Below are 13924 nucleotides of genomic sequence, written 5' to 3' on the forward strand. Positions count from 1 at the left end.
AGGACACCACTCTCTCGCCTTCGGAAGGCGGGATGGAGATAGAGGCCCCGCACCCTGGGGGAGGCCGCACTAAACAGCCCCGTTTCCCGCCTGTGCCCCCGTCCTTGCCCCCTCCTTGCTCCCGCTCCCGCACCGCGACCGCCTCAGCCCTTACTGACTTCCTCTGCTCAGAAATCCCGCAAACGTTCGGCCGGCACCGCGCCCCGGCCAGGCCAGGCCAGGCCAGGCGGGCGGGAGCGGGGCCACAGCCGCGGCCCGCTGGGGGTTCACATGGTGCCGCGCCGCTGCGCGCCGAGCCGGGGATCGCCGCACCGAGCCGCCGTCACGGGGTCGCCGCCGCCTTCAGCACCACGAACAGCTACAAGTGCGGCACCGCCCCCCGCCCGCCCGCGCCGCCGGAGCCGCTGTGAGCGCTAGCAGCGCCGAGCAGCTCCCGCCGGCGGCCGGGCACGCCGAGCCGCGGGGCTCCTGCCGCGGAGGGGCCGGGCCGGGCCGGGTCGGACCGGCGGGCGTTTTCGCATAGAGCTGTGAAAGGCGCGACCCGGCCGGTGCGTGTGTCCGCAGCTGCAGTTGAGCGGCGGGGTGGCAGAGGGTGTGTATCGCCACGGGGCTGGGCCACCGGCCCCAAAAGTTGGGTGGGATTTTCTGTTTGGCTTTTTTTTTTTTTTTTTTCTTCTTTCTTCCTTTTTAAGGGAGGGAGGAGGGGTAAGGAAGGTGGCAGCGGAGCAGGTTCGGCTGATGGCAGGCGTTATACAGAGCGCTACTGAAGCTGCTCTCCTGGATACCTGTCCCAGGCAAAGCTCCGAGCTCCTGCTGACGCTGACGCTACCGGGGAAAGCTATTTGAGAAGAGGGCTGTCCAGAAATTACCTCATGCTACTCCCGATGGGCGCCGAGCATCAGTTCCAGTGACCTCTACAGTGATGTGGATATGCAACTCTCTCCGATCAAGGTATTTATATAAGTGTATGTCGCCGTTACTTCTTATTTTAAGGAGAGAGGAGCCCACAAATAATGCAAGTTTTGACTCAGTTAACGTTTCTGAGCTAGGCAATCCCCTCCGCCTGCTTCGTGGCGCCGTGGATTTGTCTTTTTGCTTTAATTATTTACCATTTTTATCGTCGATATCCTCCCCCTATCAGCTCTAAACGAAGGAGATCCCGGGCACGATGCCGTCACAAGGGAGACCATCGGTTCTCCCGACCGGTGAGATCTCTCATTCCCTCCTTAACTGGGTCCTCTGCCACCCGGGGGGGGGGGGGGGGGGGGCACAGGGGTTTCCCCGCGGTCCCCTCCGCCCTGCTCACGTTTCGCGAGCAGGGAGGGAAGAGGGGGCTCCTGCCTCTCGGGGGGGACAGGACCAACCCTGACCTCCGCTGTCTGCTTCCCTCTCGGCTCCGGGGACAGGCGAGCTGCTGCCCACCCGCCCCGCTTCTTGGGTGGGCTCCGCTCCCTCGGCTCTGAGGGGAGACCTCGGGTGGGAAGAGGAAGGAGGCTCCTCGCCGGGCTCTCTCCCCCGGGAAAGGAAGCAAGGGGCAGCGGCGGGGGTTAGAGGTCCCGACGGGGAGCAACATCCCCCAGCGCCGGCATGTGTTTGTTGCGGGAATCCCAAGTGTTGGCAGGTGAATGTATAACACGGTTTAAAAAACCCCAAAACCTCCAAAACAAAACAAACCTCAACACAACTCAAGTGATAAAAATCTATCAGTGACCCAAAGTGCTTGCAAATCCGGCGTTGGTATTTTGGAGTTCGCAAGCTTCTGTCCTCTGGGACCAGGGACTTAGATTTTCATTGAGGGGAAACAGAGGCGCATTAAAGCTGACCAGCTGATGCGAGGGGAGGACTGACTCACGGACGGCTGTAAATAAAAGGCGGCGATGGGTGGCTTTGCCCCTCCGCTGCCGCGGGTGCAGAGCTCCTGGCCAGGGACCCGGGCTCGGAGGGAGCGACCTCCGAGGCCTCGGCTCCAGCCGGGGGAACCCCGGGTGCGGTAGCTGAAACCCGTCCCGCGGCCGGTGGCTGGAAGGAGAGAGGCCCCGGTGAAAGCCTCGCCAAAGCAATGCCGGAATCCCTTAACAACAGGCGCCAGCTGGGGTACGGATGAGCCTGGGAAGAGAAAGGGGGGGGGGAATCTCAGCTAAGTAAAGCGGAGAACAATAGGGGGCTCCCTTCAAGGGAGGAACACCGCGGTGATGGGAGATGGTAGGGGAGCTGCGTGTGGGGAACCGGCTCGCCCAGCCCCGGGGCGCTCCCCGGGCCCCTCCACCGGGTGGGGCCGGCCGGGCTGCGCCAGCCCTCCCGCGGCCCGAGAACGGTGCCGGGGTGCGTTAGAAGCCGAGAGGCAGCAGGGAAAGCACGGAGGAGCCCCACGGAAAGCCGGTGCGTGGCCGGCCGTTTGCTCCCGGTGGTGCAGCCAGAACCGGGATGGGGGAGAGGGCAGAACGTGGAGAGCGGCACAGAGTGCTGGGCAGGTTACGCGGGATGCGGCGCGGAGTGCTGGGCTGGGTGCGCCCGGTGCGGTGCGCAGGGTGAGGCTCTCGGAGAGCGCGAGGTGTGGAGCGCGGAGCGCTGTGCGGGGCTCACCGCTATCTGGGCGCCCGGGGGCCGCGTCCGCTCGTGTGCCCGCTGCGGGTCGGACACGGGTGCAGGCACGGGTGTTTCCTGCAGGATGACCCGGGACGGTATGCTTGCTCAGGCGCGTTTCTAGGCGCTGGGCTGCTCTGCCCTCTCCGGGTCTGAGCCCAGCTGTGCCGACTGGGGAGCTGAAGCCTGGTGGGAAGAGGGCAAAATGGAAACAAAACCAAGGGAAAGAGCTCTCCTGGGCTGCAGGGGAAATCTCCTTGATCATCACTTGCCAGACCAGAGCTGAAACCAGCTCTAAAGCTGTTAATGTTGATGGGGTTTATTCAGCTGGGAGACCAGGCAAGCAAGGGCAGATGAAAATATTTTATGCTGTTTCCTTCTTAAAAACTGTAAGCTCCTACTAGTCTCACCCTGGCAAAAGGACCTGTACTGGTTTTTGGCAGGGTAGCTTGTTTGGAAAATGGATATATGCAGGGTAGAAAGTGGAGGCAGGTGTTTCTGGATATTTGAAAAGAGTCTGATCAGGCTGAGTGGAGACATTTCTCTCATGGTGCCCTCGAAAGAAATAGTTTCTGTGAGCAAGGTACTGAGGTTGATTCGCCTTGAAGTCCTTATTATTGTCTAAAGGTTACCTCTGTGGCAGGGGCACAGCAAACCATTACAGAAGAGCTGAGGTAGATAAGACTACTTACATCAGTGAACAATTCTCCTGCAAGTTAGGCGTTGTGAAGTCAAGGCCAAAATTCCAAATTCCTTTTTGTTGTCAGCAAAACCCATTAATCTTCCCTATGTGTCAGCTTAGTGTATGCAGGTGGCAATTATTTACCTGCTTCGTGTGGAGTTCAGCTCTTTGGTCATTGCCGAATGCTGTGCAGAAGAAAGAGGCAACTTTTGTGGCCGCTAAATGAATGTTAGCAAGATCATTCTTATTTGATAGTTCCGAAGTAACATATCAGTACTAAAAATAATCACATTTTTTGCCTTTTTTATTACCGATTTTTTTTCCTTCTGAGAACTTCACAATGGAAGATGCTGTTATTTGGTTTTCAGTTAGTAAAAGCAGATCAGTTTTGCATTGACTGGACAATCTGACATTTTGTGAAATTAGAAATGGGTTTTCACCCTAAAAATCTTACCTTTCTAGTTCACAGGATATTGGTTTTATTTTATTTTAGTGCAGTTCCAACCGTGCTTCCAATGCAATGACAAATGAATGTTTTGGCCTCAAACAAAATTACTAATACTTTTTCTCAGATGTTTTTTCCCCTGACTAAATACCTTTTTAATACTTCTAAATACTTTTTTTTTTGTCCTTCGGTAAAGGCCTTGTGTGTCTGACTGGCAATGTCAGTTAAAAAGTGTTCCAAGGAGATGAGGGAACATGTTATCCTGCTCTGCTGTGGAGAGTGCTCCTTACGCCTGCAACGGTCTGTAACTGTGAGATTTATTTGTTTAAGCAATATTTCCAGATGAGCATATTGAATCTCTCTGTATGATTTCAGGCACAACCAGTGCCAGCAGAAGGCAGCTCTTTCAGGAAACTTCTTACCAAAGTAAGAGACATTGCCTGTATTTATCTGCCACACCTCAGTTTTTAGACCTTTCCATGAACATAAAGGACTCTCATAATGAGCCTACCTCTCGGTGTGATGAGTCTTTGTTGAAATAGTGACTGGTCCAGGCATATGCTCATGCACTGACTCTGACAACATGGTGCCGAAGTACCCAACCATGGTATCAAAGTACACAACCATCTGATAAAACTGAATGATTATATGAAGGAAGTAATTTCAGAACCAGACACTACATGCAGAAGTTTCCATGTCCCCTGTCTTGCAGTACCCCGCCTCCTTAGGTTTAAAAATAAATACATATTCTAGCAGAACAAGTGGAGGTTTGTGCTGAAATACTGACTTTCAAAATAGCAGCATGTTCTGATAATGCCAGATACTTTTAATGAATTAAACCCAAGAGACGCATGTATTCGAAAGTGACTGGAAGAGAGGCTTTGTGGTGCACTTACTCTTGGACTGTGCTGAGGAAATGTACGAATTTCTTCTCTGAAGCCATGTGTCTGGTGAACACCAGGTACTACAGTTGGGAACCTGATAAATGAAGAATATATTTGCATTAATTCATACTTTTATGGTCAATTGGAAAAGGACAGCATTTTACTTCAAATGAAATCTCTGCATATGAGGAAAGTTCATTCAGGCTTTATAGCACAGAGAACTATGCTTTTTCACTAAAATTCATTGATAAAAATGGAATCCATTTAGATCAGATGCTTTCTGCTTAGCTACACAGGCTTACAACATTCTGTAAAAGGTAATATTAATCAATATAAGAAAAGCATTGTGGCAGGAATAAATTAGGCCATGTAATAGTAGCTTTTATTTCTTAGGTAACATAAAAAAGGACTAAAAGGTCTTAAATTTTTAAAAAGAGCACTTTAAAATTTTATTTCTGTTTTATAGACAAGCTGTGGCCACTCGCATCACAGAACATACTTTTTCAGGAAAACATGTAAGCTGAGGCAGAGCAGTTTATGCTTATGTGGACTATAGTGTTGAAAATGCTGATTATTAATTCTTTGGACTTTCAGTCAGGTCCAGATAAGGTATTGGACTGAGGTTATCGGGCTCACTATAGCTTCTCTGTTATTGTTGGAATTTGGGTTGCAATAGCTGAATTCATCATCATTTGTTTGTACAAAGACTGACAGTTACTTTAATTTCTTGGCATTCTTTGGCTGTAAGGAATTGACCTGAGGCTGAGAAAAAGAAAAAGCAGCGTTTCTTTCCTTCATGAATATTTTCTCTTTTGCATTGTTGCTTTCTTGTTCTCTGTACAACGTTAAATAAGAATAGTCCTATCTTTTCTTCCCTCAGAGAATTTCTCTCTGTCTGGGTTGTACATACATGCATAGACTAACGAGTTAGTTATTCACTGTGGAACCAGAAAGGAAATTGCCTCTGTCTCTGTTTTAGGTGTAGCCACAACTTTTACTCTTTACTATTTCAAATACTTAGTGTGTTTTTCTACTGAGGCAATCAAGACAATAGATGATTGTGTCTAGTTAATAGTTCCTGCAATCTTTTCTCTATAACATGGGCCATTTATGAAACATCCCACAGGGCTGTATCAACTCACCCAGTGACATTAGTCAAGTTCCTCTATTTGTGACTGAGCCAGAGTCTGGCTCATGGGGCTGAAGCCCAGAAAGCTTTGTAAGCTATGTGCCCAGAAGGAGCCAAAGGAGAACAATGGCACGTGCTTTGTTTAATTTAGATTTAAGCCTAAACCAAATTCAAGGAAAACAAAATGTTAAGAAGCACTGTAAGTCTTGTGTGCTGCTGTTCCCAATTGATTTTTATTCACACCCACTAAACATGTTTCATTTTCAAGTTGTTTCTCTGTTACAAAATCACAGTGAGATACCTTTACATTCAATAGCAAACTTTCCACTATGAATATTTTTCTCAGGTCTTCAAATATTTAAAACTCTATTTAAACACTATTTAAAAACTCTTCTTCAGCTTTTGTGAACTTAGTACTATCACTGTGGAGGAAAAATATGTAACAATAGGATGGTCAATTTAAAGTGTTATCAAACAACATTAAGTCCTGTTACCACATAATATATAAAATTTTTGTAGAAAAGAATTAAAATCTTTGAAAAACAGTATAGTTGTCTATAGCTGTCTTCTAACATTGCCTATAATTGTCTTTTGATTTGATAATATATTTGGTAGGAACCAGCTAGATCACTAGGGATCAAGTATATATATATCTACAGATGAGCCTCTTGCAGGGATTTTCTGTATAGGCAGTGAGGTAGGCACTTGTTCAATGTGATTAATTTCATAATGAATAAAACTTTAAAAAAGAAAAGCATTAGGTAAGTTGTACCCTCGGATGTCTGCTGCTTTCTATAGCCTATAACAGATGCTGACTGGCTCAGATGGAGTTGCCCACGGTGTACCTATCTATTATCAGGTAAAATGAATTACCTCTCTCCTCAGAGGTCTAAAAATTTCTTCAGGCATGTGTAGTTTTGTTAAATATTGAAATAAATACCACTCACTTAAGAATTAGTGGGGGCAATTTGGAGATATTTATAACAGGCAGGTGTTTAGGTATGATTTCATTAAAATCGGTAGGACTTCCCCATATGTCAGTAGGAGTGCAATATTGCTCCTATTTAATATGGTCCAAATCCAAGCAGGGACTAGAGACCTTGTTAATGCTAGACCTCAGCTCAAGTAGAATGTTGGAAAGGGAATACTGGATATTCAGCTGGTTTCCTAACAGATACATTGTGCTCTTTTTGCTTAAGAAATCAGTTACCTTTTCATAGAAGTAATTCAGTGTTAGAAATTATCTGGAAGTCATTTTAGATATATAGTAAACCCAGAAAAAATGAATTCCACTGGAGAAATAATCAGTTTAATATCTAAATGAATGGATTGAATATGCTTGTACTGCAGTGGCTGAAGAGCCTACTTAAATTCAGGAACTCTGATTACTCCATTGGCATAAATGGAACCTCACTGTGAGTGAGAGTGTAAGTAGTTATTGCACTTCTGTAGACAGGAACAGAATGATGCAGGAAACCAGAAAAAACAAATGTGCTACAGATCAAATCTGTTTCTGGATGTCATGCAATATGAAAGTAAATAAGAATTACTGTTTGGAATCTGAACACCAGGATAAGTTTTTTTTCCGAAACAGAGCTTTTGCTCTGTTTGTGTCATCAATTTAGCAGCTTGTAGTACAGTGCACCCAGGTGTTCAAATTCACAGAAGGCCAAGAATTACACTCTTAAAGAATATAGAAACAAAAACCTAGGCGATGTAACTCATATTCAAAAGTAAATACAGTGTGACGTGTAAAACTGCTGAACTAAATGGTATTTCTCATTTTTTTCCTTTTTTTTTTTTTTATTATTTCTCCAGAAGTACCTCAGCTGTAGGGCAAAATACAAAGACATAAGCTACTAACTTCCTCTTAGCACCAGGACCAGACATACAACCCTACACTCTGCCATCAACTAAAAGCAATTGAAAGCCACCTCTCAGAAAAGCTGATTGACCTGATTGACCTATGGCATTTGTGGACATCTTTTGTAAAACACGTTTTATGTACTTCTGCTGAGATCCTTTTTCTACCTACCGCATGGTTCTATATTATTTACTGGGCACTGATGGTAGCCTCCAGAAAGTGCAGCTTCAAATGTTCAGCCTCATCCTTTAGCAAGAAGAAGATCTGGATACTGGAGAGCAACAACGTCTTCAGAGAAAATGGTATACAAAGGAAAACGACTAGTTTCCTGCCACTGTTTTTTCCTGTTAACAGCCAAATTCTACTGGATACTCACCCTGGTGCAAAGAACTCATGGCCAGGAATATGCCCACTCCATCCGACTGGATGGGGACATCATCTTGGGAGGACTGTTCCCCGTCCATGCAAAAGGGGATAGAGGGGTGCCTTGTGGGGAGCTCAAGAAGGAGAAAGGGATCCACAGACTAGAGGCAATGCTGTATGCAGTTGATCAGATTAACAAAGACCCTGATCTTCTTGCCAATATCACCTTGGGTGTCCGGATCCTTGATACGTGTTCCAGAGACACTTATGCATTGGAGCAGTCCTTAACATTTGTGCAAGCGTTGATAGAAAAAGATGGTTCAGACGTGAAGTGTGCTAATGGTGACCCACCTATTTTCACTAAGCCAGACAAGATATCAGGTGTGATAGGTGCTGCAGCAAGTTCAGTGTCCATTATGGTCGCAAATATTTTAAGACTTTTTAAGGTAAGTAACATTTTCTACCTGCCTTTTAGATTTCAAGCACAATGAAGTAAGTGAAGTGATTGTGTTATCTTCAAAAAAGAGAGGACTTCTTCATATTCAGAAATCTAAAACAACTGGTTTGCCTTTTCAAGGCAAAGGGGGGAAAACAAAAGACCAATGATTGCAGATGTATTTTAGGGTGTCAAATGCTTCTTTTGAAATTGTAAAAAAACAGAGCACGATTTAACTCTTTAGGGATTTGTATCCTTATTTATTTGCTACTCACATTTGCTCTGTATTAAGCATTTATACTCATCAAGAATAGGTTGAGATTAATTTCCCAAATTTCCAGGAGAATGAAATATAAGATTTGAACAGAAATCCATTTGTAGGAGGACCAGGTAATTTCCCTACATAGCAAGCTATGCCAGTAATATTGTAGTGCTATTGATGTGCATGTCTAGCCAAATGAAGTGTACTGAATTATCTTTGATTTCTTTGAAATCTTAACCTCCTCCATATTTTTTACAAGGCAATATTTTTTGCAGACTTTGTTATCACTTTGCAAGATCATTTTTGGTCAACAGTTCTACTGGTGTTTCCTTCCATGTATTTTATTAAGCTCTGATATAAATAATGGAAAAGCAAACCTGCCCCTTTTAAACTTGCTAAGTTAAATGGGAAGATGAACACATTCTAATCAGTTGACTTAGCTGGAACAGATCAGGCAGTGAACAATTTTTAATCCTGTGCAATGGCAAACAGATGATGGTAGATTGAGCACTTTTTTGTACACACAGAATGACTGTAACTCTTGTCTGAATCTATTACTGTTCTACTGTCCACTATTATTCAGACTTGTTCCTTCCATTCAGAGATCTTACCTTATGTCCTACAACTTCACAACCACTAAAGACCACTTAAAGACCCTTTCTTTAGGGTCTATTCTTGCTGGAGAATATTCTGATAATGTTAAATATTGCCGGTATGTGTTTTGAGAAGCGTTGCACTTGTTATAATTGTTGTAACTGAGAGATTGCTTAGAATTAAGGAAAGATTTGCTTTTTTTCTGAAGGTTTCTCAAATTGGCAGAGTGTTTCAGACCTTTAAATGGAGATATTTTTATCCTTCCCTCTGGGTCTCCCATGAAGGGCATAATGATGGATTTACAGCTCAGCAGAAGAGCAAAGTGTCTTCTGGGTTGTGGTCTGGTGTTTGTTACAATCTCAAAACTGATCTGTAGCTACAGTTACTTGCACAGGTTATTGAGTAGTGGACTTGTTCCAGCCATATGTTTAGCTTTTGAAAATCAAGTATGCAAAACTGAGCTGAGACTTAAAATGTTCTATATGGTGGGTACCTATGGATCTGTGCCTGATGGGGGAGGCCTGTCTTTCCTGGGAACATTTATGCAGGTTGCTGGAGGTGCCTATTTTTAATTTCATGAACTTTTTTGAATTGTGTTATCCAATTATATAGTGTATAGTTCTGAACTAATTATAGATGGAATGGTCAGTTTAATACACATTATAATGCAGGGACATGTAGACTATGACTTACACCCAGTTTTGAGTTGAATACAGTGCCATTGACTGATTTAAGAAACTAAGACTTTTAAGACATGCATTAACTGTGAATTGATAGCAACAAGAAGGGAAGAGGTCTATGAATTATCTAAGATAGTGGCAATTTGTCTTCTGAAACCATGATAGCTACCTCCTGATTTGCATTATGCTGTAAGATTGCAAATAACATTCTACTGCAGTCTTAATCAATAGAGGGTCACATGATATCCCCTGGGGGAAGGATCTTATTTATCCGTTTAATTGATGTAACACAGCTGCTGGCAAAAGGAGGAGACATCTCTTTTAGTTTTAATTATAGATCCTTCACAAATATTCTTAGTAATGTAAAAAAATGACAAATTATACCCTTTAATGTCTGATGTTGGACCTGCATCTGAAGTCTGTTTTTACACCTTCCTCTCAGAAGTAGATCTGTTATCTCAAGTCTTGGAAGGAAGATGCAGGGACTGTGAGGATGAAGACCTTAGGCCCACTGTGGGAGAGGAACAGGTCTGAGATCATCTTAGGAACCTGAATGTGCACGATTCCATGGGACCTGATGAAATCTGTCTGCAGGTCCTGGTGGAGCTGGCGAATGAAGTTGCAGAGCCACTGTCCATCATATCTGAAAAATCATGGCAGTCAGGTGAAGTTACTGATGACTGGAAAAAGGGAAATATAACCCCCATTTTCAAGAAGGGGAAAATGGATGACCCGGGGAATTACAGACCAGTCAGTCTCACCTCTGTGCCTGGCAAAATCTTGGAGCAGATTCTCCTGGAAGGCATGCTAAGGCACACGAAAAACAACAAGGTGCTTGGTGACAGCAGCATGGCTTCACTAAGGGGAAATCCTGCCTGACCAATTTGGTGGCCTTCTATGATGGGGTTACGGAAATGGTGGAAGGGAGTAGAGCAGTTGACATCATCTACCTGGACTTGTGCAAAGCATTCGACACTGTCCCACACGACATCCTTGTCTCTAAATTGGAGAGACATCAATTTGATGGATGGATCACTCAGTGGATAAAGAACTGGCTGGGTGGCCGCACGGCAAAGAGTTGTGGTCAATGGCTCAGTGTTCAGCTGGAGACCAGTAACGAGTGGTGTCCCTCAGGGATCTGTGCTGGGACCGGTCTTGTTCAACCTCTTTGTCGCTGACATGGACAGTGGGATTGGGTGCTCCCTCAGCAAGTTTGCCAATGACACCAAGCTGTGTGGTTCGGTTGATACACTGGAGGGAAGGAATGCCATGCAGAGGGACCTTGACACGCTTGTGAGGTGGGCTGATGCCAACCTCATGAAGTTCAACAATATGAAGTGCAAGGTCCTACACCTGGGTTGGAGTAATCCCAGTCACAGCTGCAGGTTGGGCAAAGAAGAGATTCAGAGCAGCCCTGTGGAGAAGGACTTGGAGGTGTCGGTCGATGAGAAACTTAACATAAGCCAGCTTCAACATGTGCTCGCAGCCCAGAAAGCCAACTGTATCCTGGGCTGCATCAAAAGGAGCGCGACCAGCAGGTCAAAGGAGGTGATCCTGCCCCTCTACTCTCTTTTTGTGAGACCTCACTTGAAGTATTGTGTGCAGTTCTGGTGTCCTCAACATAAGAAGGACATGGAACTGTTGGAACAAGTCAGGAGGATGGCCACAAGGATGATCAGGGGACTGGAGCACCTCCCATATGAGGACAGGCTAAGAAAGTTGGGGTTGTTCAGCCTGGAGGAGAAGCTGTGTGGAGACCTCATATCAGCCTTCCAGTATCTGGAGGCGACCTATAGTGATGTTAGAGAGGGACTCTGTAGTGATAGGACAAAGGGTAATGGGGTAATAAATAAACTGAAACAGGGGAAGTTTATATTGGATATAAGGAGGAAATTCTTTACCGTGAGGGTGGTGAGGCACTCGAATGGGTTGCCCAAAGAAGTGGTAAATGCTCCGTCCCTGGCAGTGTTCAAGGCCAGGTTGGAAAGAGCCCTGGGTGACATGGTCTAGTGTGTTGGATTTTTGCCCATTGCAGGTGGCTGGAACTAGATGATCTTAAGGTCCTTTCCAACTCAAACCATTCTGTGATCTCTGCATGAGTAACGGATTCTGGGTAAGACCCTCAGCAGCATTATAGAAACTATTTGTGGTGGTTATAGTCAAGAGGACTAGGAAATTAAGGGTTATTTGCCAGAAATACAGAAGTATAATCCAGTTTGGCTTGTACTTAGACGAAGGGCATGGGCTGAAACTCTCAGCTGATGTATCCCCACTGCTCTGCAGCTGAGGACCAAGACCTTGGTCACAAAGGCTCACAAAGGCTTCAGGTAGAAAGCTGTGTTTACTGCATCTTGGTATGTAATCAGCTGGTGTAAATGCCTGTGCTTTCACTGAAGTCAGTGATCACTGTCATGCAAACACCTGTTTCCATTAGGCCCAGGATGAGTGCGATTCATCCATATTTCTGTCTAACAGTACTATTCAGGAAGTTGAACCTGTAATTTGAAGTTCAGTGTTGCTTTAATATCTGCTCTGAAGTTCCTAAATGTCAGGACTGCATAGTTTTTGAGAACATTGTTATCCAGTGGAATTTTAATTTGTGATGAAACTGTAAAAAGCATATGTTCCATGCAAGTACACAAGCAAAGGTAGCCTGAGAATACTATGCTCAGCAGTTCGAATTTTTATGCTGCTATTTTTCGTTTTTCTTGACTTTTTTTTTCTTTTATTGATTTTACAACATTAAACATACAGGTCAATAGTCCTATCTGATGATCTGGTGGATAGCATAAACTGATTGGTAGTCATGGTATCCTTTTTTCATGAGAAGAGGTGAGGGAGGACCCTACAAAAAATGGAAAAAAAAAAAGAAGGTCCAAAACATTAAGGTTCAGATTTGGATAGCCTAAATTTTACCTGTTGATGGGTTTAGACTTTTCAGAGGTACTTTGTAAGCAGAAAACACTTGTTCAAGGAATTAACTGTTTAAAAATGGACCTGTGACCCCTTAACTACTGTAAGGAGGCCGCTTTTTGCCTTACATTACTCTGGTGATTGCCGCAAAAAGACTGCGTGAAACAGGTGCTTATTAAGCTTTCAGAACTTGCTGCAAATACAGTGGACAAAGGAAAGGACCTTCCAAGGCGAGCACAGAACTGTGTTTGGCGGTAACACAGTAGCTGCCCACTTAAGCAGTTCTTCATGGATCTCTGGACAGATTGTCCCCACTTGAAGCTGATGGCTCATTCTAAGTTATTTTTATCAGAGAACATCAGGAGTAGGCTGCTTCACAAGAGCAGTTGAGACAGGAGCTGAGAGGACAGCAATGCTAGAAGGGCAGTGGTCTCACAGCCTCACCTGCATGAGAACAGCAAAACATGTAGCCATGTTTAGCCGATAGTCCAGTGACTTGCAGACAAGTCCATAGCAGTGAGGCAGGTCCAAGATCAGCCAGGAAGACAGGTCAGTATCAGCAACGTACAAGGCCAGTAACATATCTCAAGCAGGAGCTAAGGGCAAGGGCCAGAGCAGCTTCCAAATGAAGGAGGTGAGCAGAGGTCCTATGAGGCTACTCATAGCGCTTCCTCTCAACTTAGCCATTTTCCTGGGCTGATCCAGGGTTGAGTGTCTGCACCACATTAGAAATGACCTTGAACACATGAAGCCAAATCCAGGCCTAGGGAAAGGAGAGTCCATTGGTGCATTTCAGGGCCCTGACAGCTATTTAGAGTTTCCCATCGCAGTGACTGTAGAAACAGGACAGACAAGCATGGGCCAGCCTCTTTTCTCTCTTTTGGTGCATGAGGAGCTGCTCCTCTGAGTAATGGGAAGTGACAATGTTTGGTATTTGGGTTGTTTTTTTTTTCAGTCTGGAACTCCTTCTGCCAAGTTGGTTTGTTTGGCTGGTAGATCTGTTGCAGGGCTGCCTGTGTCAGCTGGCCAGCTCTCACTAGCACAAGACAAGCTTTCTATGGACTAGATCAGTCAAAATTTCACTCTTAC

The 13924-nt window shown here is 45.2% G+C and overlaps 1 protein-coding gene across 7 annotated transcripts in view; it reads left to right on the top strand.

Annotated features, from left to right (window-relative positions):
- Positions 1-762: 762 nt before the first annotated feature.
- Positions 763-13924, top strand: part of LOC134171744 (metabotropic glutamate receptor 8) — a 354238-nt gene continuing 341076 nt past the window's right edge. For 3 of the 7 annotated variants that reach the window (XM_062634255.1, XM_062634256.1, XM_062634261.1), the window contains exons 1-2: positions 763-951; positions 7542-8396. In XM_062634255.1, the coding sequence (XP_062490239.1) occupies positions 7887-8396 (510 nt within the window). In that variant the 5' untranslated portion in view covers positions 763-951; positions 7542-7886. Of the gene's footprint in view, positions 964-1181; positions 1206-1919; positions 2095-2169; positions 2380-4095; positions 4137-7541; positions 8397-13924 lie in introns of those variants that run through there. The other 4 variants (XM_062634258.1, XM_062634260.1, XM_062634257.1 and 1 more) reach the window with 4 other exon arrangements.

The sequence above is a fragment of the Pezoporus occidentalis genome, unplaced genomic scaffold (genome assembly GCF_034315485.1).
Source record: "Pezoporus occidentalis ecotype Australia unplaced genomic scaffold, CSIRO_AGI_Poc_V1 ctg42, whole genome shotgun sequence".
Taxonomy (NCBI): domain Eukaryota; kingdom Metazoa; phylum Chordata; class Aves; order Psittaciformes; family Psittacidae; genus Pezoporus; species Pezoporus occidentalis.